General features: G+C 41.2%; 1 protein-coding gene across 4 annotated transcripts in view; it reads left to right on the forward strand.

Annotated features, from left to right (window-relative positions):
• ncam2 (neural cell adhesion molecule 2) overlaps positions 1-25149 on the forward strand; it is a 349407-nt gene that overhangs the window by 276571 nt on the left and 47687 nt on the right. For all 4 annotated transcript variants that reach the window (XM_074627437.1, XM_074627435.1, XM_074627434.1 and 1 more), the window contains exons 7-9: positions 5261-5430; positions 13644-13789; positions 24348-24498. In XM_074627437.1, coding sequence (XP_074483538.1) covers positions 5261-5430; positions 13644-13789; positions 24348-24498 — 467 coding nt within the window. The remainder of the gene's footprint in view (positions 1-5260; positions 5431-13643; positions 13790-24347; positions 24499-25149) is intronic.

Genomic DNA, 25149 nt, shown 5'->3' on the forward strand with positions numbered 1-25149 from the left:
GTTGTCTTTCTGCTTCAGTCAACTTCAATTCGTTCTTTCCCATGTGACTGCGTCATCGGTTGCCCTTGGGGTTCCTCACACACAACAGGATATCTACATGTTTAATATTTACGATTTGAAATTGGTGCGGCCAGGATGGACTTCCGAGCCGATGGGGGGGATGTGAAAACCACTCTTAACTGGGGCTGTCAAAGTCAACGCGATAATAACGTGTTGACGCAGATTCGTTTTAACGCCACTAATTTCTTTAGTGCATTATCGTAATCAATCTTTCGGAGGTTGTAGCGGGCTCAGTTTTAAAGCTAGAGTGAAGATACTGCCATGAAACTAGAAAATCGAATGAATCCATCGGTACCAACCATGTCATAGTAGCTTGTTGCAAAGGAGGTTAAATAACGCTCCAAATTTACGCTCAATTTTGGCGAGGAAAAACTGTGATGGCCATTTTCAAAGGGATCCCTTGACCTCTGAATATGTGAATGAAAATGGGTTACATTTGCATAAAGCAGCAGATTTGCCTATATTGCCAGCATTAGTTGATAAGAGTATTAAATACTTATATTTAATAAACTTATATTTGAATCGAGTGACAGCCCTATTTTGGAAACCATCAAAAAATCTGGGCTTTGCTGACGATTGCTGGGAGGAGGGAGTCAACCCGTCCATGTGAAGATAATGATTATTATTAATGTCTATTAATGTATACCATTCTATTAAACTCTACTGAAAGGCTTAATAAAGTATTTGTCAAGGGTAGACTGCTGCCTCTTACGTTAGAGATCTCTTCAGCTGCACATCGACATTGATCTTAAACTCTGCAGCATCCACTGGCTGTCAACCATTTCATTGTGTGCTCCTTCATTTCCCAGGTCAGTAAGCCCCGCGTGTCACTCCCAGACTACAGAATTAAAATGCGCGCATCACAACAAAAGAATCGGCTTAGGCGTAAACAACAATCACAACCCAATTTAGTTTCCCTTTTGATGTCACCCCCTCCCGGCGTCCTCCAGCCTCCCAGTTGCATTTCCTGTCAGCGCGAGGTTTTCGCCTCGTCCTCTGTGCGTCTTGGGTAATGGACTACCTGTCAGCAGTCAGTCAGTATAATGACATTCAGCGCTGCAGCCCGTCCTGGACTGTCCGTTCCAAAGATGAGGCCTCTCTTCATTTCCTCTTTGGCTCGCCAGAGTTATTATTACTTGGCTTTGGTGTTTCCTCCGTCGACTTTCAATTATCCTCCCTCTCGCTTCCTACAGTACAGTGAGGCTGAAGCCCAAGCCTCGCTGCACAGTCGAGAAATCTGCACATTTGAAATCCCCCAAATAATAAGATTGTTTTTTATTTTTTATTCATAGACTATACTTTCTGAGACTATACAGAGAAGTCTCTAAATATATTTAGAGGTATGCGTTATTCTAAGCTCTGTGCTTCTAAGCTTTTGAATTCAATTTACACACTAGCTTATGAGGTTAAAAAACAAGGCGGCAGTTTCAGATTGAGGGCATTATGATTCATATTGAATAAACAGGTAAGAATAAGAATGTTTTCATACCTATTCGTCATACTTCAGGGTATGTAAATAGCATTTGGGCGGATTAAAAAAGGGGCTTCACGGCGGTGCATTGCCGCCTCACAGCAAGAGGGTCCCAGGTTCAAACCCGGCTCTGGGCCCTTCTGCGTGGAATTTGCATGTTCGCCCCGTGTTAGCGTGGGTTTACTCCGGGTGCTCCGGTTTCCCCCCGCAGTCCAAAGAAATGCAGGTTAATTGTTGACTCTAAATGTCCCGTAGGTATGAATGTGAGCGTGAATGGTTGTCTGTCTCTATGTGTCAGTAAAGTTTGTATTCTTTTATTCCAAGGCATAATGATTTTATTTTGAAGAATATCTCTCATGCATCCAACTACATGCACTCACCTGCGAGCTGTAAGAGTACAACCGAAGAAGCAGCTGGAGGTTAAGTGCCTTGCTCAAGGACACATAGATTGTAGTTGTTAAGGGAGAAGAGAACATTACTTATTCATTTTGTCCATCTGTATATTCTGAGCTGATTCGGTGGTTCAAACCACTTATCTGCCAGCCGCAACCCAAGCCTCCATCTCTGACCTCCAGACTCTCTGTTTCCACCTGATAAAACCTCTACTTCTATCTTGAAAGGATACTTTACTTTCTTTTGTACTTTATTTCTTAGCAAGATTAGCATTCATTTTGAGCCGTCTTGAGTGTCCATTTAAATACAATATTCACTCTTTAGCTTTGTTTGGGAGAAACTCATGAGAAGTCTGCTATTTGGTGCTACGCAGGGAGTGCACAGTGGATTTATCCAAGCTATTTCGCTGCCAACTTAGTTGATGAGAGCGGAGGGACTGAACCAAAACATTAAAGTTCCGGCCTGTAAAACCGAAACAATTGAAAGATGCTAAAGCTGAGTTGAACTGAAGAGTTGGGGTGATAATTCTCTGCTGATGGGGCACTATGAGTGTCCCCTTTCACATGGCACAGTCATTTAACTCATTGTTTATTCGCTGCTTGCACAATGTAGTGTGACATATATCTGTTTTATGAACTGCACGTCTGGTTACTTCCGGTCATCTCTGCATTAACGTTAAGTAATAGATAATGTACAGCGAGCCGGTCATTGTTGTGAAATAAACGAAATCCATAATTTGACATAAAAACGGTCTGCCAGCGTCCAAGATCAGAACTGCGCCCATAGCAACGGTCTGTTATACATAGCAACGGTCTGCTATAAAGAAATAACAGACCATAGAATGCCGTGATTGGCCAATCAGAATCGAGTTTTCAAAAAAGCCGTGTAATAACCCGCGTTAACTTCACCTCCAGTGATAATGATGGAATTATCTGTAAAAACGAGGTGTGAATAATTACTTTACAGTTAAAGAAAATTCATGTGTAAATTCATGTTATTTGTCAGTTCCTGTCATGCCGCGATGTCACTTCCTGTTTAGCTCTACCTGTAGCTGTAGAAAGCATGGCAGACGTGTGTGTGGCACAATCAGTCATATGTAGGTTATAAAACAGAACCATTTCTTGGGTGTAATGCAAATGAAGAAAGTTTGTCATGTTCATATGTGTTTATAAGAAGAAAGAGTTCAATGTAGTTATAATTTAGGGTACAGTGTTATGTATTGCCAGTGTCATTATTAGGGTGTTGTGCCAGTAAATCGCCAGTAGGTGGCAGTGTCGCTACAGAAGCCGTGTAGGTGAAGGGCGCGTCACCGGGAAGTCTCGCGTGAATAAGTGAGATAATGAGAATCTCTGTGTACAAGATAGAAGCAGAATACACTGTGTAGCGATGTCAACCTAAAGCATTATTTTACATTTTGCAGAACATCTTAAATAAATGTGTAGCACCAGACTGAGCCTGTGGGACATCATTCTGTGCACGGTCTGAATTCAATCCGATAGCATCCACATTGAATCATCATAGAGGCAATGCCATAAGTTGATTCATTTAATGGTAGACATGTTAAAGGAACTGTTGGTAACTTTCTAAGTGTATGAATGTAGCGGGTCGGCGCATATGCGCGCTCTCGTGTGGCCGCTGTCTCGTCTCCTCTGCCTGCTCGCCTTCACTCAGACAGCGCGCGCGTTCTCGCGTACTCGCTCCACCTCTAGACGTGAACGCGTGCTCACTCCACACTGCAGAAGAGTTAGTTTAGCTCTGAGAATATCTAGTGAATATCTAGCTAAAGTGGACGTTTGTGCAGAAATAAATGCTGCAGCTCCTCCAGACCAACAGAGGTTTCCCGTGTCTTGGGAAGTAACGGGGCTACGCAGAGAGAAACGTTACCGTCTCGTTACCGACCGGTTGCCGGTGTCTTCCTGCTCTCTCCGGCTGCAGGCGGAGGGAGATGAGTTTCGCGCTGGGGAGCCCCGCTGCTGAAGCCTGCGCTGAGGCAGGAGAAACAAACACAGTATCAGCATTGATTCATGGAGAGACCTTCGTCTGGTCTGCTAACATTACTGCCAAGCAGCTGAAATATAGAGTGATATTGTGCTTTTAGCTGACGTGTGTCGCCTCAATGTTTTGAGCGATGCTCGTTCATGTCCATTTAGAGCGAGCACAAGCACAAGCCCGACGCTGACTTTAGTTGATTTCATGGCCACAAGTGTCGCTGTTGAGAAGCATTTCTGAAAGTTACAAATAGTCACTTTAAAGATCATATATTATTCATGATTTCATTAAAAAATTATGTTTGTTAAGATATTTAAAAACGCTAAAAACAATGCCAGTAGCCATGATAACTTTTACCTACAGGTGTAAGAGAGTGTATAAGTAACTCTTACAACCCCACTTCAAAACAATCTGAACCATCCCTTTAATAAAATTAGTGTTTATTTGTTTGTTAAAGATCCATGCGTCTTTTGAAGAATTTAAAGGTGTATTTCCCTTTATTTTTGGGAGTCTATGCTGATCCCATATACATCCAGTCGTTGAGCTAATGTCATACGTTTAGCCTGCATGCAAATGGCATAAAAAATCACTCAAGGGTTTTTCTAAATCTGTGTTAAAATGTGGGGGGAAAAAGTCCCCCAAAACTAGCGATCCCTTTAACCTTATAGATTACACGGCTGGTTAAGCTGCGGTAAATAAACAAGCGGGGGAGGCTGCAAACCTGCTTCACACCATTATGCTTCTGCTATGACGCTTAAATATAGACATGGATCAGTTTAGCTGTTGCTTTTTTTCTGGCTAATTTCCCAACAGAGTGCAATAAGAAAAAAGACATTAAGTCAGCACTGTATTCCACACCACACCGGAGTCATTTAGAGAGCGCTGCAGTCCATAACTGAATGTACACAACAACACAAGTGAGAACTCCAACATTGATTGAGAATATGAAGATATTTTTCTGCGTGGCAGAGTTTGAGAAGTCGTAGTCGAGTGTGAAGAACTCTGATGACATACTACAAATGATTCATAGAACTATTTCAATTATGGTATGATATCCAAAACAATACCTTTATCACACTTGAAAGGGTGTCTATAAAAAGTGCTGTCATGTTTTCGTCTGTTTATGTGCCATAGAGATAGAAATAGCTTCAGAGCCAAGCTGTCTGCACTTAGCCTCTCTTTTTACGGGATCAGTTGACACCCAAAGTGCTAAGATTATACATCTGTAACATCAAACATGTGCCGCAGTGTGAATTTTGCGGAGGTCACTGTCAGGTGTGAGTTGTTTGCCATATTTTCCTGCCGTCGCCGTCGCTCATCTGCGGCTCCTGCTTATTGTGTGTGCAGGAAAGGGCAGCAGCTGGAGCCATCGGAGCAGTACATTATCAACAGGCTGGATGGCGGGCGGAGCATGTTAACCATCCGCAACATCCGGCAGGGCGACGGGGGCACCTACACTTGCAAGGCCACCAACAAGGCGGGATCGCAGGAAAGGGAGATCTTCCTCAAAGTCTTTGGTAAGGATGTTGAAACCTTTAAACACACATGCTCCTGTTTTTCCGGTCTCATTTGCAGGACGTCAAATACTGATGTTTTGTCACAGCCCTCGGCGCTTGATACAGAAGAACCCTTTAGACATACCAGGTTTTCAAGTAACTCCAATGCAAACCAATCCGCGAGAGTTACAAAGTCCGTTTAGGGAGGCAACCCTGCTTCCTACAAAATTACATTCCCATACAACTAAACGGCATTCTCAATTACGTTTTGATGGAAACATATCTCCTCCCGGATTACAGACGCACTTTTAAACAGTTTTAAACACGTGGTTAAAGTTGTAGATTGAAACAAAACAAAAACCGCAACGGTTAGGTTCAGTAAAAAACATCATGGTTCATGAACAGCGGCCTCCTGGGCGAAAGACCAGTGTTGAATTATATGAACACATTAGATAACGTACATAACGTAGGCTACATAACTGAAGTTGCGTAACAAACATACTTTTAACACAAACTTTGATCTTTTACTAAACCTGACCAAGTAGTTTTGTCGCCTAAACCTAAGTGGAAGGGAAACCCAGTGCATTGAAAAATGACGCCAAATGGTCCTGACCAACAGCAACAAAACGGCCGGCGTGGTCATCTACATTGTCGCCGTTGAAGTGTTGCTCGAGCGTTCGTTGACGTAGTTATGCCGTTAAACAGCACTGGGAACTGGCCGACGGACGTAAACGGAACGGATCAGGGCGAAACAAAAACACATGAGTTGACGCTTCACCGCGTCATTGGAGCACCAAAAATAGTTGAGAAAAGCACAGCTTTATTTGTGGTGCGTCAAACAGCGACAAGATGTGGGTGTCAGTTTGTAGCTTCACGTCACCGGTTTCCGTTGAAAATGACTTGTAGCCCGTTGCTGTGTAGCTCGTAGTGTGAACACAGCATTAGAGTTGTATTCTAGGAAGGCTATACAGCAAAATCATACGAGAGAGGAAAACATACGAGTGACAGCAACGTTATTTTAATATCACAAACAAATGAGTTTAATCGGGGGTTATTTGACAACTTAAGATGTATTTATACTTAATGCAAAGGGTTATTTTTGGTTTTGACTTCAGCGTTGGATTTCATCAACTAATAGAAGCAAGTAACGAGGGATGGACAGCGTAGGCTATGTTGCTATATCATAACCCCTGAATAGAAAACTATAAATCCCCTTAAGGCGGTTGACCTAAAGGGTTGGTTCACGGAAATGCAAAATTAAAAAAAATAATAATCTCACTTACCTCTAGTAGCCTTGAAAATAGTTTTGGATGTACATTCATCAGACATCTCTTTCCACAAATATATTCCCTTTTAGACCACTCTTAACCATTCACAGGGACTATTTCTTTGATATAAAGTAGTTCCAAATTACATTCATCTCCATTGAACTGGGATAGTAGCCAAAATACAAAGATATCTTCAATCCTGGACACATAAAACCATAATGAATAAGATACCTCTTAAGATAAGTGAAAACCATTTTTGTTTCCTAATTTGGGTGAACTGACCCTTCAATCTGTATTAACCTGAAATAACACAACAAAACGTTTCCTATTATCCAAGAAGTTTGTTTTCATTTTACATTATCTGCCATGTTGTGCTCCTCCAAAGCTTTTAAGTGTAAAGGCGTCGCCCGTGACAGAGAACAGTGTTTTATGTTGAGCCGTAAAGCTTTATTGTAAGGACCTGCACAAATTCCATTTCATAAAAAAACTGTTTTTCAAACGTCCAAATGGCCCTCAGCCCACAACAATAACAACTGCATCAATATGATATATCTCTGCCGAACGGAAATATTTCATTTATTGCTTCATATTTCATTTACTGCACTCCTAATAAAAAATCTCAATTTATATTTTCATAAACCTGCCGGCTATTTCCTCACAGATCACTCGGATAGTGCACGTCCCGCTTATGGAAATGTATGGAGATTTGTGCTCTAGTCATCAACATCCTTTCAAGATGGGAGAAGCGCTTGTTCTTCAAAATGCACATTTAAATGAAGAAGTTAAGGGGGAGGGAGGAGTCGTGCTTTTCACTGTGCGGTGGGGGAAACGCAGTTGTAAGTTAGTTTTATTACCCTTGACAGCACAGGCGGGAGGAGAACAGGGCATTTAAGTTAAGACAAGGTGTGTGTGCAGATGTGTTCCTCGCTCAGGGCTTCTTATTTAAAGTCAGCCATGTTTCTACAAGCTTCTTTGTTTTTCTGTCTTCCCCAAAAAGAAAATAGCAGCCTTGACTTAGCTCACATTTCACATTTGCCAACAAAGATACTTAGACATGTTGCGCTGTAGGCATTTACCTTATCATCATATCCAATGATTTTAACACCGTTTGTAGCTATACCTACGGAAAGTAATGTACTGTGATTCGTATATATACCCCAAAATCATTCCTAATCCACGTAATGGAGAACCAGGAAGTATAAAGAGTGACAAATGCTGCGCAGGAAGGGAACGGTGTGGATGGATGGAACAAAAAACACTGGATTTTAACCCAGGAGAGTGCTCTTCATATCCCGTGTGTAACCAGAAGTCAACGTTTTATTTGTCACGTAAGTTCTGTACTTAAGTAGCACCACTTCCGGAGTTATTTTAACCCAAATTACGGTCTTTTCCTAAATCTAACTATGTAGTTTTTGTCACTTAACTTCGGTACTTAACTAACGCCACTTCTGGAGTTATTTTTAACCCAAACTGCGGTCTTTTCCTAAACCTAACTGAGTAGTTTATGTCACGTATCTTCCATACTTATGTTGCACAACTTACGATGTTATTTTAACCCAAACCACAATGTTTTCCTAAACCAAACTAATTAGTTTTTGTCACGTAACTTCCGTACTTAAGTACCAGCCCTTGTGTTATTTGAACCCAAACCACAACCTATACCTAACTAAGTAGTTTTGTTGCCTAAAACCTAACCAAGTTGTTTCCTGTGAAAACGGAAGTTTATGTTGAAAAGACTGTATGCATGTAATGAGCAGAAATTGACACGTGCTGCTGCACGAAAATTGAGGAATAACTTCTCGAAACCGTTGTATGAGAATACATTGCACTGATATATTAATAAAGCATAAATTCTAGGATCACAGACATTGCAAGCTTAGACAGTAGATGGAATAAATGCCTCCTTTCTCAATTGTATATTATTGCATGATTATAAGTGATAGAATGGGCAAAGGAAATATGATTTTCAGCACAAAATTAGATGAACGATGTGACAAAAGAAGGTGTGAGGCGCTATTCCAGCTATTATCAGTCTTCAGGGATTATATCTCACTCTTTAGTCTCTGGGTCATTTATTGCTGTAAGAAAATAAATCCCCCATTTATACTTTAAAGAAATAGCAGCATTGCATTCTCAGTTTTTGTTTTGGTGGTGTCTTTTACATCATTTCCACAGAGACCTAAATGTAAACGGCATTCAACAACGCAGATAACTCTGCAGCTATCTGAAGCATCAACACTAAATGTCAGGTTTTTGGTAAAAGAGCAAGGTGCTTCTTTCTAAACTCTCCATTTTTCAGCAGCATTCAGCAGCAGCCATATTGGGAGAAACATATCATAGAAGGAGCAGAGATACACATCTCTCTGCAGACAGAAGAGTCCTCTGCAGTCGGCCTCAGCTTGCGTATTTTTATCTGTTGGCAGTAGAAATACAGCGTCCTGTTTAAAGGGGGTTTTGTAATTTGAGGTTGAACACCTCATGGCATTGTTCTCTTTCATTCTTTTCTTTCTGTTGACTTGAAACCTAATACGCTATCACTGATTTTTATGGAAAATAAGAGGAATGAGAAAAAGCATAACCTCTGTAATAAACTGCAAAACATACTGTAGATTGATGACATACAGTATATAATAGGAGAGGCATCAGGGATAACAGGAGAGCATCTATGCTGGCATTTGGTTTGTGGATCTGAGCTGCTGTCCGTAGGAGTTTTATGTAAAGTTAAATATTGCTGCAGGGATGACGTATTTTTGTTGGCTAACCAGGAAGTTAGCATCACCCTGGTTCCCTCAAAAAAAAAAAAGGGATTTTCCTTTTGTTTTTTGGATTATTGCAGAAAATAAACAAATGTTTATTACTTAAGGCCCAGACATACCAACCCGACATTAAAGAACTAGCGGTGACGAAAGCCGACTGTTGCGTCTCCTTTGTCTTGTCCAAAAAGTTGCACTGGAACACACCGCAAAGACTTTAGCCGACGGCCAACTACCACGTACGTTTTGCTCCTGCGTGAGATGAAATAACTCTCCCACCAGCAGGTGGCAGTAGTCTGTATTCATCATTCAAAAGGGAAACAAGGGAACGAACAGATGAGATGAAGATGAAAAAATGAGAAAAGACTTCTGTGTTTTTCCTCTTTACTTTACTCGTTGCTTTCCTCATTTCCGTTTCTCTTCTCGTGCGCTGATTCGTTTAAACTGAACAGCCAATCAGAGTGATTTCTCTCACTGACGAGCGCCGCCGTTCCAACATGCCAACCCTAACTAAGTCGTTTTTGTCACGTAACTTCCAAAAGTTAAGTTAGGCCATTTCTGGAGTTATTATAAATCAAACCATAATATTTTCCTAAACCTAAGGAAGTTGTTTTGTTGCCTAAACCTTACCAATTAGATCTAGGAAAAGTTTAAAAATTCACGAGAGGGATATTTACTAACGTATTTTATATATTGTAGAACAAAACGTTAAAATCTCTTGAGCCACAGACCTTATTTCAGGCATCTAACTAAAAACCCATTCAAAAAACCCATTGACTTCGAGAAGAGGGAACTAGAAGTGCTAAAAAGCTAACTAATTTCCTGGTTTTAGGACTCATTCCTGCACCTCTCTATAGGGGGGATGAAAATGCTGCTTGGCTGCAGAAGAAAGCAGCGATTAATGGTCCATAAACAGCAAGAACTGTCAACGTAAGCATCACTAATACACTCTTTATTCTGCCAAACTGTACCAAAACTGTATTTAAATATATTTCTAGTGTCAAAAAGCTCCATCAGTTGTCATTATGTCACTTTCTGCTCTAACGCTGACACCATTAATGGCTTTTTCTCAGTGTGAGGGCAAGATTGAGCCCGTTTTTTAAGCAAAGAGTGTCAGGACTGCCAACATTTTCAAGTTGAATTATTATAACAATATAATAAAGTGTAATTATAGTTATTAACAAATGCTAGAGTAAAATACTCTTGTTTTTTTAATGAGACTGGGTTCTTAAGAATTTAAATTTACGCATCAAACTAAAAAGAATAAACTCCTGAAAGGTCAAATTAATTCTGGATTTTTATCTTTTAGCACACGAATGCCGCTCCGTTCTTTCCCATTTAGAGCTGAAATGTTTTTAGATAATGCGTTATTAATAATGTTCCCTGCAGAGTGGTTTTTGCACCATGCTTGATAAATGAGACATTTCCCATTTAATATTTGCATGATGAAGGGCATCTAGGGCAAAACGGCTGCAGATAAGGCGGTGATGAAGAACCGGTTCAGACCGCTCCCGGCGCCATTACAAGTTTTATCTGTGCGTGCGTGTGTGTGTGTGTGTGTGGCGGCTTTGAATGTGCATCATTGAGTGTCTACATTGCGCGTTTGTTTCTAATACAAAAAGCCGACGCGAGGTTTAATAGATGTGGACGATCATCTAAAGTGCTCCTCTCTGCAGAAATCATCTTAACAATTTAGTCTCATTAGGAGCTTATTTTTCTTACAGTAAGCACAACTTCTGCCAACGGGTTTGAGATGAGTTCAGTCGTTCTCTCCGCAGCTTCCTTTTGTCTCCACACAAAGCAGAATCAGGCAGATTGCTGCACTATTATCAAGATTTTTTGAATTAAGCTGATTTGCTTCATAAACAAGTGAAATTATCCATTATTCTTGTTGGCAAATCTCTTTGACTTGTTTTTGGAAAAACAGACTCAATTGTAGTCTCAATAAGTTATTAGGGCGGTTGTTTTGTTGGAGGCTTGTTGTTTTGTTGACGTCTATTGTTAAAGAATAATACACATTTCAATTGAAGGCTTATTATTGTGGTTTCAGCCGTCATTCCTATTGGATATGATAACGATTTAACTGCTGAGATCTCAGACGTGTCGCTAAAACAATGTCACACATTCATACGGGTTTTAAACCAAACATGCTTAGAGGAGAAAATGACAGGGATGGTATAATACCCAACTTTGACCTATCGTGCTTTAGCGCACACAGTTTTTTCTGTGCAATGAGAGATTGAAGGGAATGTCCAATCAGTGTTGATGATAAATATAGTCAATGTATAGTCATAGCAAGCATCGTTGGCAATGAAAATCTTGGGTCTCAGGTACCCTTCAACAATGCTCATTAAAAATGTATATATAAAAAAAGGAAAATCACACAAGTAAAAGCAAAATGAGAATCAAAGACGTCAAATAGTGCAAGTTAAATTGGCAGTGTTTCAAATGGATAAACTGAATGTAAACCGGATTAAGTATGTCTAGAGAAGTAATATATTTATTACGGCTGTCAATCTATTAAAATATTTAATCCCGATTTATTGTAAATGAATCACACATTTTTTATCTGTTCAAAATGTACCTCAAAGGGAGATTTGTCAAGTATTTAATACTCCGAAACCTAAGTATTTTTTGTCATGTGAATTCCGTACTTAAGTAACACCACCTCCGTTTGTTTTTTTAACCCAAACCACAATCCTTTTCCCTAAACCTAACTAAGTAACTTCAGCACTCTATATAGATTTGGTTTGATCGCTTAGGTTAAATACTTTGATGTTTTCCCGTTACAAGAGAAAGCGCTTTTAGAATGAGGATGTGTGTTTGGCAAACGTAACGCCATCTCAGGTAACGTTGGCTGGACGGGACGAAGCCACTGACGTAAACTTCAACTCTGATAGCATTCAGGAGTTATCATAACTGATAGAAATGAAAACCTTATCTTACAATAAACCAGAATTATCCTATAAGATTACAGTGGGGAATAGGTTACGTTAATGACAATGTGTGGAGTTTGCGTGTTCTCCCCGTGTTAGCGTGGGTTTTCTCCAGGTGCTCCGGTTTCCCCCCACAGTCCATGTTAGATTAGATGTTGACTCTAAATATCCCGTAGGTGTGAATGTGAGTGTGAATGGTTGTCTGTCTCTATGTGTCAGCCCTGTGATAGTCTGGCGACCTGTCCAGGGTGTGCCCCGTCTTCGCACAATGTCAGCTGGGATCGGCTCCAGCCGACCCCGAATAGGATAAGCGGTTACAGATAACGGATGGTTTGGTTCGGCTCTATTCTTAGATCATTGATCTATTCACTGAAGGTCCTTGCAGGTATAGTAAAACGTGTGTGTGTGCGCCTTTTTGTATGTTTGTGTGACCGTATGTTTTGACAAGCTCCCCAGAATCCCTGGAGATGGCTCCTCCACCCTGAGGTTGAAGCCATGTGAAATTGCCAAACACTCCTCAGATCCCCCTGGGCGGTGTTAAAAGCCTCCACTACTGTAGTCACTACTTTCCATTCAATACTCTTTTCCTTTTGGATTTTATGCCATGCTACTTTGCAAGCACCCTGTTAAAGACTTAAGTGCAGTGTGTGAGTGTGTGGGGGGGGGGGAGAAATCCATGATTCATGTGACATGCTCCGTGGCTTCGCCATGCCTGGCGTTTCAGGGCTCGCTCGGAGCATCTTATCAGGAGGAGGCGAGCGGGGAGCAGCCCCCGGCGGCACGCTTTGCAGCACTTATCGGGGCCGCTCGCTCTGCGTCACATTCACACGGCGCTGGAGAGGCATCCTGCCAGACAGAAATCTATATTTATTTAAGACAAGAAAGGTGGAACGCACACAGGAGGAGATCTCTGATATGTTTTTTAAACTTTAGCAAAGTTTGTGTTGTCATCCAGGCCTAGGAATCTGCACAGAATAGGCCAGAGGGCACGCCGAAACTGCGGAGTACGACTGCAGTGTATAAATGATCTTGGCCTAGACTGTCAGTAGCAAAGTCATGCATCAGCTCTGTGTTTAAACCCCCGTGGTATAGCCTTCATCTCCCCTCCCTTATGAGTTAGATGTTTGACAGTTTCTCTCCCGCTAACAATTTTACTTACAGTCCTCCCTCACACCTTTCCCCCGCCTGCCTTTCAATCTATTCTTCTTTCTCATTTTTTTCTCTTATTCGCTTCCTTCTCCTCCTCCTCCTCCCCATCGTCCTCTTGTGGCCTCCAGTCCAGCCCCACATCATCCAGCTGAAGAACGTGACAGCCGTAGAGGGCAGCGCCGCCATGATCTCCTGCGTGGCCGAGGGCGAGCCTCTGCCCGACATTTCCTGGAGGAGAGCCAGCGACGGCCAGACCTTCGTGGACGGAGACAAGGTAGGAACTGCCAGAAAGTCCATCTGGCTCTGTATGTGTGTGTGTATGTTGTTGTGCATGCATCATCATAGAGCTATAACTTTGGAAACATAGGATAAATATTCTGAAGAATGTATAGAGGGAAGAAATCCACCAGTTTTAACCTCTTAAAACTCTGACGGCCAGCTGCTTTTCTGTCTTTCGGAGGTTGTAGTGAGCTCAGTTTCCAAGGTATTGGGAATATACTGATATCATGTGAAACTTGAAAACTTGAATCCATCGGCACCAACCATGTCCTACTTGCTTGTAGGAAAGCAGGCTAAATAACGCTACGAAGTTATGCAAAATTTTGGCGGGGGAAAACAGCCATGGCGAATTTCAAAGGGCGCCCTTGACCTCTGACCTCAAGGTGTGTGACTGAAAATGGGTTCTATGGGTACCCCCTTTACAGACATGCCCACTTTATGGGTATCACTGTAAAGCTGAGACTCTTGTGGATCCAATGAGCCCAACTGTATTCATGTGTGACGATGTTAGTCCCCATAGGAGACATTTCATTGAGGTGGGACCATTTTTTGAAACCTCACTGTATAAAATGACCTGTGGTGACCTCTAGGACAATCACAGCCTCATGAAACTTTACAGCCACAAACTAGAGACCTAGAGCATTCAGAGGATGGATGGATCAAACTAGAGACCTAGAGCATTCAGAGGATGGATGGATCAGACTAGAGACCTAGAGCATTCAGAGGATGGATGGATCAAACTAGAGACCTAGAGCATTCAGAGGAGGGATGGCTTTCCTAGCTAGATTGACAATAAGGGGGTTTCTGAGCAGTTTACACAACAGCAGCGATCGCCATCCAATCGCCGAAAAATGTGCAGAAATCTCCAAATGTCAAAGGTTTTTGATGCCAAATCACAGCATGGCTTTTTCTATGGTGTTCCTCAATTACCACATGTTTCTTAACCTTTCTCTGTCTAAAATAAATATAAATTACATTTATAATGAAATGAAATGGCCATTATGAAAGGCAAACACTATGTAGAAAGAAAGGACTGACAGCAGCAGCTGCAGCAGCAGAAACGCAGCAGACACGCAGCTGACACGTAGCTGGTGTGAACACCAGACCCCTCAACCACGCAGGCCACGCGACGCAACCGCCACGCGACGCAGCCGCAACGCTATGCTATTTTAGCATATAATTATGAAATCTTGTTTATAATAAAGTGAGTATAGTACAATTTGAGGTAAATATTGGGGTAATTTGACAGTAATTCCGAAGAAATTTCAAATAGGTTAATTATCATCTAATTACCATGAAATTTGTGGACCTGTAAAATAACGTGTTTATACGTGTAAAAACTTACATACAGTCCCTTATATGTGTAAAAACTTACATACAGTCCCTTTAAAAAATGGATGTTACAAGGTGTTCATGCAACAAAAACAATACACGGCAGTCCACGTGAGATGTTTTTCTTCTGTTTTTGTCCTCATGGTGACCATTAACATGTCACTTCTTCTTTTTATGTCGAGGAAATTGGACTATTTGTGCTTAGCCCGGCTGAGCACTAAAAGAAATAGCCGACGTTAACAGGTAATTACTTGTATACGTCCTCATAAAAAAATCAAAGCAGACATAATCATTCCCATCTGCCATACATGAAATGTTGCAATTAGAGGCATTTATTGCCAGCAGTGCTGCTCAAGGCCTGTCTGAAGGCAGATGTTTACATTCAAGAGCTGATGATTGATCCTCTCTTGCTTTCCCACATAGCTGACATCCAAAGTCTCTTTTAATATCAAAGCTTCACTCAAATACCTTGGTCCGTGTTTTTTATTTTTTTTTTACAGGCAGTGTTTAAATCTCTCGACTTTGCTGAGATTATTATCTCAAGGGAAATCAGCGCGCGCGTTTATTTTGATTAGCTCTCGGCACAAAGAAGCAGCAAGAACCTTGAAGTTTCCAGGGCAAACGCTAATACTTTCAATTTGCACTTTGGTTCCTCTACCTTTAACTCTGCGACATTTTTATGTAATCCAACTTAAGAAATTGAAAAGACACTAAGCCTCTGTTGTGTGTTTTCCTCTCGGCATCCGTTATTCACTTTGTCCGTGAGAAGAGCCTCACAAATCAGACGCTGAATGAGCTGCAGACGCATTTTCTTGGGAGAAGTAATTATTCTTGAACGAGCCGCCATCAATGTCAGAACCATATGCACTTCCATCACAGCCTCCCCTGGCAAGGGGACAGAAGCTCCCGCAGAAAAAAGGGGGAAGAAAAAACAAAGATGGCAGCCGTTCTTTTTCGCTGGGGAAAAAGGTCACCGCGGAGATAAATGAATGTGTGCATTGGCTCGAATCGCTCGGGTTGATAAATCACAGCCGAAAATGAGAGTAAGTGCTTCTCTTCCCGCAGCAAATGCAATTATGGAAATGCGTAGTGCAAACCAACACACCTAAACATACGCAAAGACAAACAGGGCTCGAGCGGCGCGAGGCGTGATGGATGGCCGCAGTCATTTAGGTTTAAGGCAGGATGTTCCTCTCTCAATTTGCTCTCCAATCTGCATATCCAGTCTGCACACACTCCTCTCTTGTTGAGAGACATTAAGCTTCAGAGGGCTTAGTTTTTACTCACTGCATAATGTTGCTTCCATTCTCCTCATTCTTCGCCAACTAACACCTTGACCCCTCGGTAAGAGAGCATAATGGGATGCAGTTCCTGGAATTCAATTATGAGCCGAGGTAGGATTTGAGTCGGGGTATTGTTTCGCTCCTGTGGTATTGTTTCGCTTCTGAGCGAGGTTAGCAAACCGCACTGTAGCCTCTGTTCTGTTAATGCTAAACATCCAAAGATGAAGAGCTACTGGCGTTAGATGGAGGGCTGTGTATTGGCAAGAATCTGGCGATATGACACGTATCACGATACAGGGGGTCACGATACAATATATTGCGATATACACCGATCAGCAATAACATTAAGGCCGCTGACAGGTGAAGTGAATAACATGGAAAACCGGTGGACTGGCCACAGGGTCAGACCCGAGGCTCATTGATGCATGTGGGGAGCGAAGGCTGGCCCGTGTTGTCCGATCCAATAGAGCTACTGGAGTTCAAACTGCTGAAAAAGTTAATGCTGGTTCCGATAGAAAGGTGTCAGAACACACAGTGAGGAGCAGTTTGTTGCGTACGGGGCTGCGTAGCCGCAGACCGGTCAGAGCGATGGAAGAAGGTGACCCGGTCTGATGAATCACGTTTTCTTTTACATCATGTGGACGGCAACAAGTTGGAGGTGTCAACTCGGCCTCCAAATTCTCCAGATCTCAATCCAATCAAGCATCTGTGGGATGTGCTGGACAAACAAGTTCGATCCACGGAGGCCCCACCTCGCAACTTATACAGGACTTAAAGGATCTGCTACTGACGGCTTGGTGCCAGATACCACAGCAGACCTTCAGAGGTCTAGAGGAGTCCATGCCTTCACGGGTCAGGGCTGTTTTGGCGGCAAAAGGGGGACCTAGTCAATATTAGGCAGGTAGTCATAATGTTATGGCTGATCGGTGTATTTCGATACTGTAAATAAGGCGATATATTGCGATTTGTTAATCTAATTTTAGGAAAACTGTCATAAAGAACACACCGCCATATGCATAAAATCTAAGTGAAAAAAGTTTACTTTTTTAGAGTAAAAGAAAGGAAAGTAATAATGAAGTATTCTTGCCTTATAGAACTACAGAAAGGTATTTTTGGCTGTAGTTGGGCTTACTTTTTGATAGTGTGTGAGAGTTTGTAAACAAATGTTTTGATATAAATTTACTTCAATTGATCAAGAATTTTCTACATTTTGTTAATTCTCTATTCACCGTGGAGGCATGTGAGAAAAATTTATTTATTTTTGTATCATCACAAAAGTCAAATAGCAAAAGGAGCAAGTCTCTTTATGTGATATACAAATCATTGGCTAAGTTAACTATAAGTTAAAGTATACAAAGTGTACTTTCATAAACTAAAAAGTGGGTGACAAGTATATAACTATTAAACTAACAGTATACCTATCACTTGTATACTTCATAGTATAGATGCAGTACAAAATACAGCTTAGATGTAAACAAGTTGTGTACTCAAAGTTTACTCTTCTTACACTTAAAGTAAACTTAAAAATATACTTTTATAAATCAAAAAGCTGGGTAATTTAGTCCCAAGAAGTATTGGAAGTAGTACACTACTAGTATACTACTAGTACATTGATATTAATATACTTCCTCCATAAAGTATACTTCGGGGAAATATACTTGAACTTTACTTAAGTATACTTCATAAAATAAACTTGAAGTGTTCTACTTTTTGACATACTATACTATGACTTTTTTTTGACATACTATACTATGACTTTTTATAAAAAAAATTCAACATACCACACTATGACTTTTTACATACTAAACTATGACTTTTAATGATTTTTTTTCAACATACCATACTATGACTTTTTATGACTTTTCCCTTTAACTTTAGAATAACTTTTTCCGTCAACTTGGAGGCGTATTTGTGTTGATTTGAGCTCTTCTCTTTCACAATCAAACCTCGAACAAAGCCGACTCCCACGCCCGTTGAGATTATTGTTTTCCGTTTGACACCTGGTCCCAAAAGCAGCACACCGCTCTGCAGAAACCCAGTCGTAAATGGATAATAGTAATGTTTATCCCCGGATTTTGCTGTCGCTACCCCCTTGTTGGCCTCCATTTCCTTGAACCAGAAAACCATTATTAAATGTCATTTTGCTGTTGTCATGAGGAAGAGGTGACGCTGTAATGGTGCAAATATGAACAGCCCCGACGCCAAACTGTTTGAATAAGCGGCGCTCGCCAGAATTAGACGACAGTGTGTTTTCCAGCCTCGCTGACATTTACAGCTGACATTTTTAATATCTGAAAAAATCCAGCATTTGGACTGAAATAGCACAGGAACGGTCCAGAATCCCACTCTGCATTGCATTTGAGATTTAGCTTCACATGTTCGCTGTCGTTTTTTTTTTGGATCAGATAGGCTTTCGTTTCATATTCCTGCACCTCCTTTTTGCTCACCTGCTCGTTCTTTCATCTCCTCCTGTTCCTCTATTCCCTCTGCTTCCACATGTCTGCTGTGCTTACCGCTCACGTGTTTACAGTATGTGTGAGCGAGCGACAGGAACATGCGTGTGCGCGCGACTCGCCGTTGTGTTCACGTCTGGCCGCTTGCCTCGTCGTTGGACTGAGCTGCATATCAAACAGGCTATGCTAGGGGCTGAGTTGGTCTCTAGACAGACCCTGTCAGTTGGCAGAAGGGGGGGGGGGTTAGCGAGTAATTTCCTGACTCAGACGCTCCCTCCTGGAAGATTTCCTCTCTTCCTCCTCCTCCTCCTCTCATCCCCCACATTTCTATTCAACGCACACTCCCCCCCCCAATCCCATTGACCTCAGCTGGCGAGGCAAACAAGCAAGTGTGCAGTGGCAGCACAAAGAACGGAGCCTCTAAAAGCTGCTTCACCTCGTCGGTTGATAGTATTGCAACAATAAGAGCAAAGATAAGCCATTTCTAAACAGGATAATGCTGTAGCCGACCACAACATAAAGAGAGTGTGATTCAGGAGAGGGGGGCCTCACGACCGAGGCTCATGAGGCTTAGACACATAATGAGTCCTAGCAGAGACAGGGGGCATTAGACGGGGCTGGATGTGCTTTGATTTACCGGGGACATCTATGGTGGAGGTGTGCAGGATGTGCACACGCATCCACAGACTTTTAAATATGGAAATATACAGAAGTAGACGGGAGCACAGACCCACATAAACATGCATGCAAATGTGCAGACACAGTTCTTTGGAGGTCAAAAAGAACAACTATGGGATGCTAATTTTAAAAAAAATTGAAAACCGATAACCGACCCTCGTTAACCGATTATTAACCGATCTTATTGCAGTATGCTGAGTATTACGATAAGATATATTGCGATTTATTACCTTTTTTCCAAATGCAAATTATGCCATTTGTCCAAATCAGTTTTATCCAGTAAGATGCAGTTTCCTCACTCTGTTCATCTCAGAGTTTTCATTCTCATACCGTGAGGTCAGAAGTGTTTCCTCACCAAAATTTAACAGAACTTGTTATTTAGCATTCTTGCCGACGAGCTGACATGGTTGGCGCCGATCGATTTTCTTAAGCTTCGGTTATACTTTCTGCAAGAACGGACGCACGGACACTAGCGAGTTTGTGCTACGTTCGGAGATGTAGCGTTGCCAGTGGTTGTGCTCGGCGTTGTCTAACACGTACGGTCTGTCAGCGTAACTTTAACAAGTGTCAGACAGACCGGCGGTGAGTGTGGGGTCGATGGTGGCGTTATAGCCGTGAACGTAGCGGTGCAGTGTGTGTACAGTTTAGTTGTCGGTGAATAAATGGATTTGATGTAGATTATGAATTCAAAATCGATAGTGTTTTTGAGAATAGATACAGTATCACAAAACATAAAATCGTGATATTTTCGATATTTTCTGAAACCCCTAGTATAAATCGGAAACTGGTTATTAATTATTGTAACACCGAAATGTCACGGACACAGCTTTACCCCAGATCTATGCCGGGAAAAAGAAGAAGAATTCAGGAAGTGATATAGGAGATTTCCTGGAGCATGTTACATATCTTGTATATACAGTAAGATGCTTCAAAAATTACAGCTGCAGCGACAAAAACCTCCCAAAGCATTATGGGCTATCCCTTTGCTAAACAGGCTTACTGGGGGCCTGGTTTAACTTTTTGTTGTTGTTCTAATTCCTTTATTAGGAACAAACTCACATTACTAATTTGAGTGCAATCCTACATTAACTCTCAGGCCTTGAGCTAAATAACTTCGATTCTATTTTTACTCTTTTAAAGCTGTTTATCCAAGTTGACTTAATTGACTAATTAGAAGGCAACAATGTGGGAAATCAAAAAGTCCTCATCACGATTGTACACATACCTTTTTGTGTGTATTTATAGCCACAAAACTTCTACGCAGTGTCGACTCCTCAAGTCGTGTTCATAAAATATAGGACCTGTGTCTCAGATTATACAAGCCGGTCCATTTCAGCGTCACTTAGCAGTGCGATCATGACGTGTTGCTGCCAGCACTGATATCCATGTTTTTTTCGCGCACAAAAGGCTTCAAGAGCCCAGGATAGATTGCCGCCCTAATGTATGCCATGTGCCGTTCGGTCGGTACTTACATTGAAAACACCCCACGGCTCTCTCCGACTCTATGAATAATAAGAAGAACTCAACTAAAACTGCGTTTCCTATTCACGGCGGTGCCTCGACTGCGAAAAGAGAGAATGTCAGAGCAACTTCTTCATTACACATATATATTGAAGAAGAACCACTGCTGTTTGGTGTTCATCATGTTTATCATCTGATTTACTGAACTGATACTGATACTGGACTTTTTTGGTTTGCAAAGGCTACTCTGCATGAATAGGAACAAATGTTTTAGAAGGGTAGGAGTGGGGGTCTTTAGAGGGAGATAGCAGGTCAACAGTAGATGTCACATAGAAGTGGTGTACATCATCTGAAAGCTGGGAACCTGGAGATTAATTTGAGATGCAGCACCGTGTGTCAAGTTGTTCTAGTCATATATCAGGAATGATGATGATAGGAGTATATGTTGGTCGTTCCCATGCTCTTTTATGTCTCATAAGTTGTTGCAGCACTTTTTTTGGGTGCTTTTTCTAGGTCTCTAGTCTGATCCATCCATCCTCTGAATGCTCTAGGTCTCTAGTTTGATCCATCCATCCTCTGTATGCCCTAGGTCTCTAGTTTGATCCATCCATCCTCTGAATGCTCTAGGTCTCTAGTTTGATTCATCCATCCTCTGAATGCTCTAGGTCTCTAGTCGGATCCATCCATCCTCTGAATGCTCTAGGTCTCTATCTTGATCCATCCATCCTCTGAAAACTCTAGGTCTCTAGTCTGATCCATCCATCCTCTGAATGCTCTAGGTCTCTAGTTTGTGGCTGTACAGTTTCATGAGGCTGTGATTATCCTAGAGGTCACCACAGGTAATTTTATTATGTGAGGTTTCAAAAAATGGTCCCACTACAATGAAATGTCTCCTATGGGGACTAACATTATCACACATGAATACAGTTGGGCTCATTTGATCTACAAGAGTCTCAGCTTTACAGTGAGACCCAATTTATGTAATTCAAAGACTGTTTCGGCGAGCACTTCTGTTCTGGTAACTGCTCAGAAACCCACTTATTGTCAATCTAGCTAGGAAAGCCATCCAAGGTGTCTAGTTTAAATAGTACATTCTTAGCGTTATTTAGTGTTCTTCATAACAAGATAGCATGACATGGTTGATACCAATGGTTTCCTTAGGATTTTCTAGTTTCATATGATAAAAGTATCTTCACTTTCACCTGAAAACTCAACCTGCAATAATCCCCAAGAGCCACCGGCAGGCTGTTAGACTTTTAACCTCTTAAGCCCTAGGGTGCTGGAAAGTGTGGTTCTTCTAGACAGACTTACCCAAAATAAATCAAGAATAGCTCCACAACTACCAGGTCTATATGCATGATCTTGGTCTCTATTAGAGAATTCATCCCCAGTGTCAGTAACATTGTGACTGTTACTATGCCTGAGTAATCTGTGATGAACCAAAGGACATTTTTATCCTCTCCTAAGATGTTTTTTTAGATCAGACACTGGATAACACCATTATAGCAGTGATGCCATGCACAGAGATGCCACTGAATTCATTCAGCAACTCCTTGATTACAACTGAGCCAAAGCAGATATAAATAAAACAAAGCACATAGATTCTACAAAGGTTTAAGTAAGGATAGGACCAGGAGGACTCTCCATTTGGCAGTTTTCTACCTCTTGAAAGGGAATCTGGCTATAAAATACTACTGATATCCACTACAGGAGGCTCTGTGCACACAATGGAGCCTTTGGCCATGACATTTACCCTGTGCATCATCACATTCTACCATTGTGCTCAGTATGAAATCAATAAAAATTGTATAATTTTGACTCCAAATGGAGTAGTTTTATTAGAACAATTAAATATGATCAAGTAGATAATAACAAATAAGATCAATAACAATGTAGATAAGCTGACAAAAAAGTCAAGTATGTACATTCAATATAAAAACGGTCAAAAACTCGGTACCGGGTTCGTTGGGTAGAAGAGGTTGAGGCAGGGGTCAGCAACCTTTACTATCAAAAGAGCCATTTTAGGAACAAAAAAAAAAAATCTGTCTGAAGCCGCAAAACATTTGAGCATTGTGATGAAGGTAACACAGTTTATAGTCTAAGTATATAGTATATAAGTTTAATGCAGTGAGGGCCAAAGAGACAATGTACTACGGAGTATTAGGGCCACATTGAGGGAAAACACATCTGAGATTTACAGAATAAAGTCAGAATATTACGAGAAAAAAGTCGTAATGTTACGAGAATAAAAAAAATAACATGTAAAATTACTACTTTACAATATTCTGACTTTATTTTCATAATACTACGACTTTTTTCTCGTAAATATTATGACTTTATTTTCATAATACGAAGACTTTTTTCTCGTAAACCTATGACTTTAATCTCGTAATATTATGACTTTAATCTCGTAATATTATGACTTTAATCTCGTAATATTATGACTTTATTCTCGAAATCTCAGATTTATTTATTTTCCTCAGTGTGGCCCTAATACTCCGTCGCACCGGCGTACCATGGACCTACAACAATGATAAATAAAAATGAAAATGTAAACATAAAACAGTTATTAATTTCCATTTTAAAGATCCACAGGGAGCCACTGGAGAGGAGCTAAAGAGCTGCATGTGGCTCCGGAGCCGCAGGTTGCAGACCCCTGGGTTAAGGGGTTAAAGACAAAAGGCAACAAGTGGCATTGTTTGAAATTATTTTGCCCGTGTATCCAATCAAAACAAAAGCTCTTAAATGCATCATGGGTAAGACCTCTGGAAAGTAGTTTCTTGGGGGGGTGACAAAGGTTATCTGTGAGGTAACAGTCTGGATGCTCCTGGTCTGTTTTTTTCTCATTACGAGTGAATGTCGATTACTGGACTGATAGCCTCGTCTGCTGTAATTGACCCGTTGCTTCAAATTGACACCATCTGTCTTCATACAGTCGTAATGACCTCGTAATAAATCGACAGTTTATTGCATTAACCCCGACTCTGTGTGACAAGCAACGGTTGCTGGCGAGGGGGCAGAATGGATCAAGTTGGGCGGGAAACTTTCCTTCCTTTCCGTTCTTCATATCTCAATCACAAGTACGGATGATGCAAATTCTTTAAATATAGTATTTGCTTTATTATACATAACAACTATAATCTTTCCCTCCTGAATCAGCACGCCGGGTCTGTCTGATTAGCTGCTCTGTGTCGCGCTACAAATGTCGCGTTTGGGTTGTTGTTCATCAGAATTTCAAACCACTTATTAAGTGCGTGAAAATTACAGGGATATAAATGCCAATTCTTTATCACAATTTCCAAAAAACAGCTAGAAGACAATAAGTCGTGTGTGTTTGTGTCTCCAGAGTCTGGATGGACGCTTCGAGGTCCGCGGTCGTCACGGCAAGTCAGTGTTGACCATCAGCGGCGTGCGGCTCACGGACTTGGGCCGGTTTGACTGCGAGGCGCTGAGCCGGATCGGAGGTCATCAGAAGAGCATGTTCCTGGACATTGAGTGTGAGTATTTTTAGTGTCTGATCAAAGTTTGTAGTTCCGGTTATTCCTGCTTTGGCATGTCATCGCAGGGTGATCACAGGTGTAATTAATAATTAAGGGGGTCAGGGCTCTGCTATTGTGCACGCTGGCTCACTGGAATGACACCAAATAGAACAGGACCATAATTAATTATATCAATTACACCCGTGTTTATCCTGCAATTACATGACAAAATAGCTGCTGTGAAAAGACTCCACACTCTGTCCGGATCAGAGGTCTAATCAGGTGAAAACACCTGTGTGGCTGGACTGTAGGTGTGCACAGTACTGCACATTTAAACTAAACTAGATTAACATTAGATGAATATTTTGTTCTACAGGGCAATTTTTCATTTATTTTTTCTGGAAAAGGCAAATAAATACATTTGTAATGAACAAATCAGTTAATTGAGTTATAATATGACTGTACTATGACGGCGTATTAGAGCCATTGTAGGTTAAAAAAAAAAATAGTAATAAAGTGGTAAATTTATGAGAAAAAATTCTGAAAAAAAGTCTGAAATTCTCTGGGATTGAAGTCACAAATTAAATTTACGAAAAAACAAACAGTGTTTTTTTTTGCAAGGAACCACATCACAAAAAGACAATTTTTACGAGTTTTTTCTCATAATTT

Source organism: Sebastes fasciatus, chromosome 24, assembly GCF_043250625.1.
Source record: "Sebastes fasciatus isolate fSebFas1 chromosome 24, fSebFas1.pri, whole genome shotgun sequence".
NCBI lineage: Eukaryota > Metazoa > Chordata > Actinopteri > Perciformes > Sebastidae > Sebastes > Sebastes fasciatus.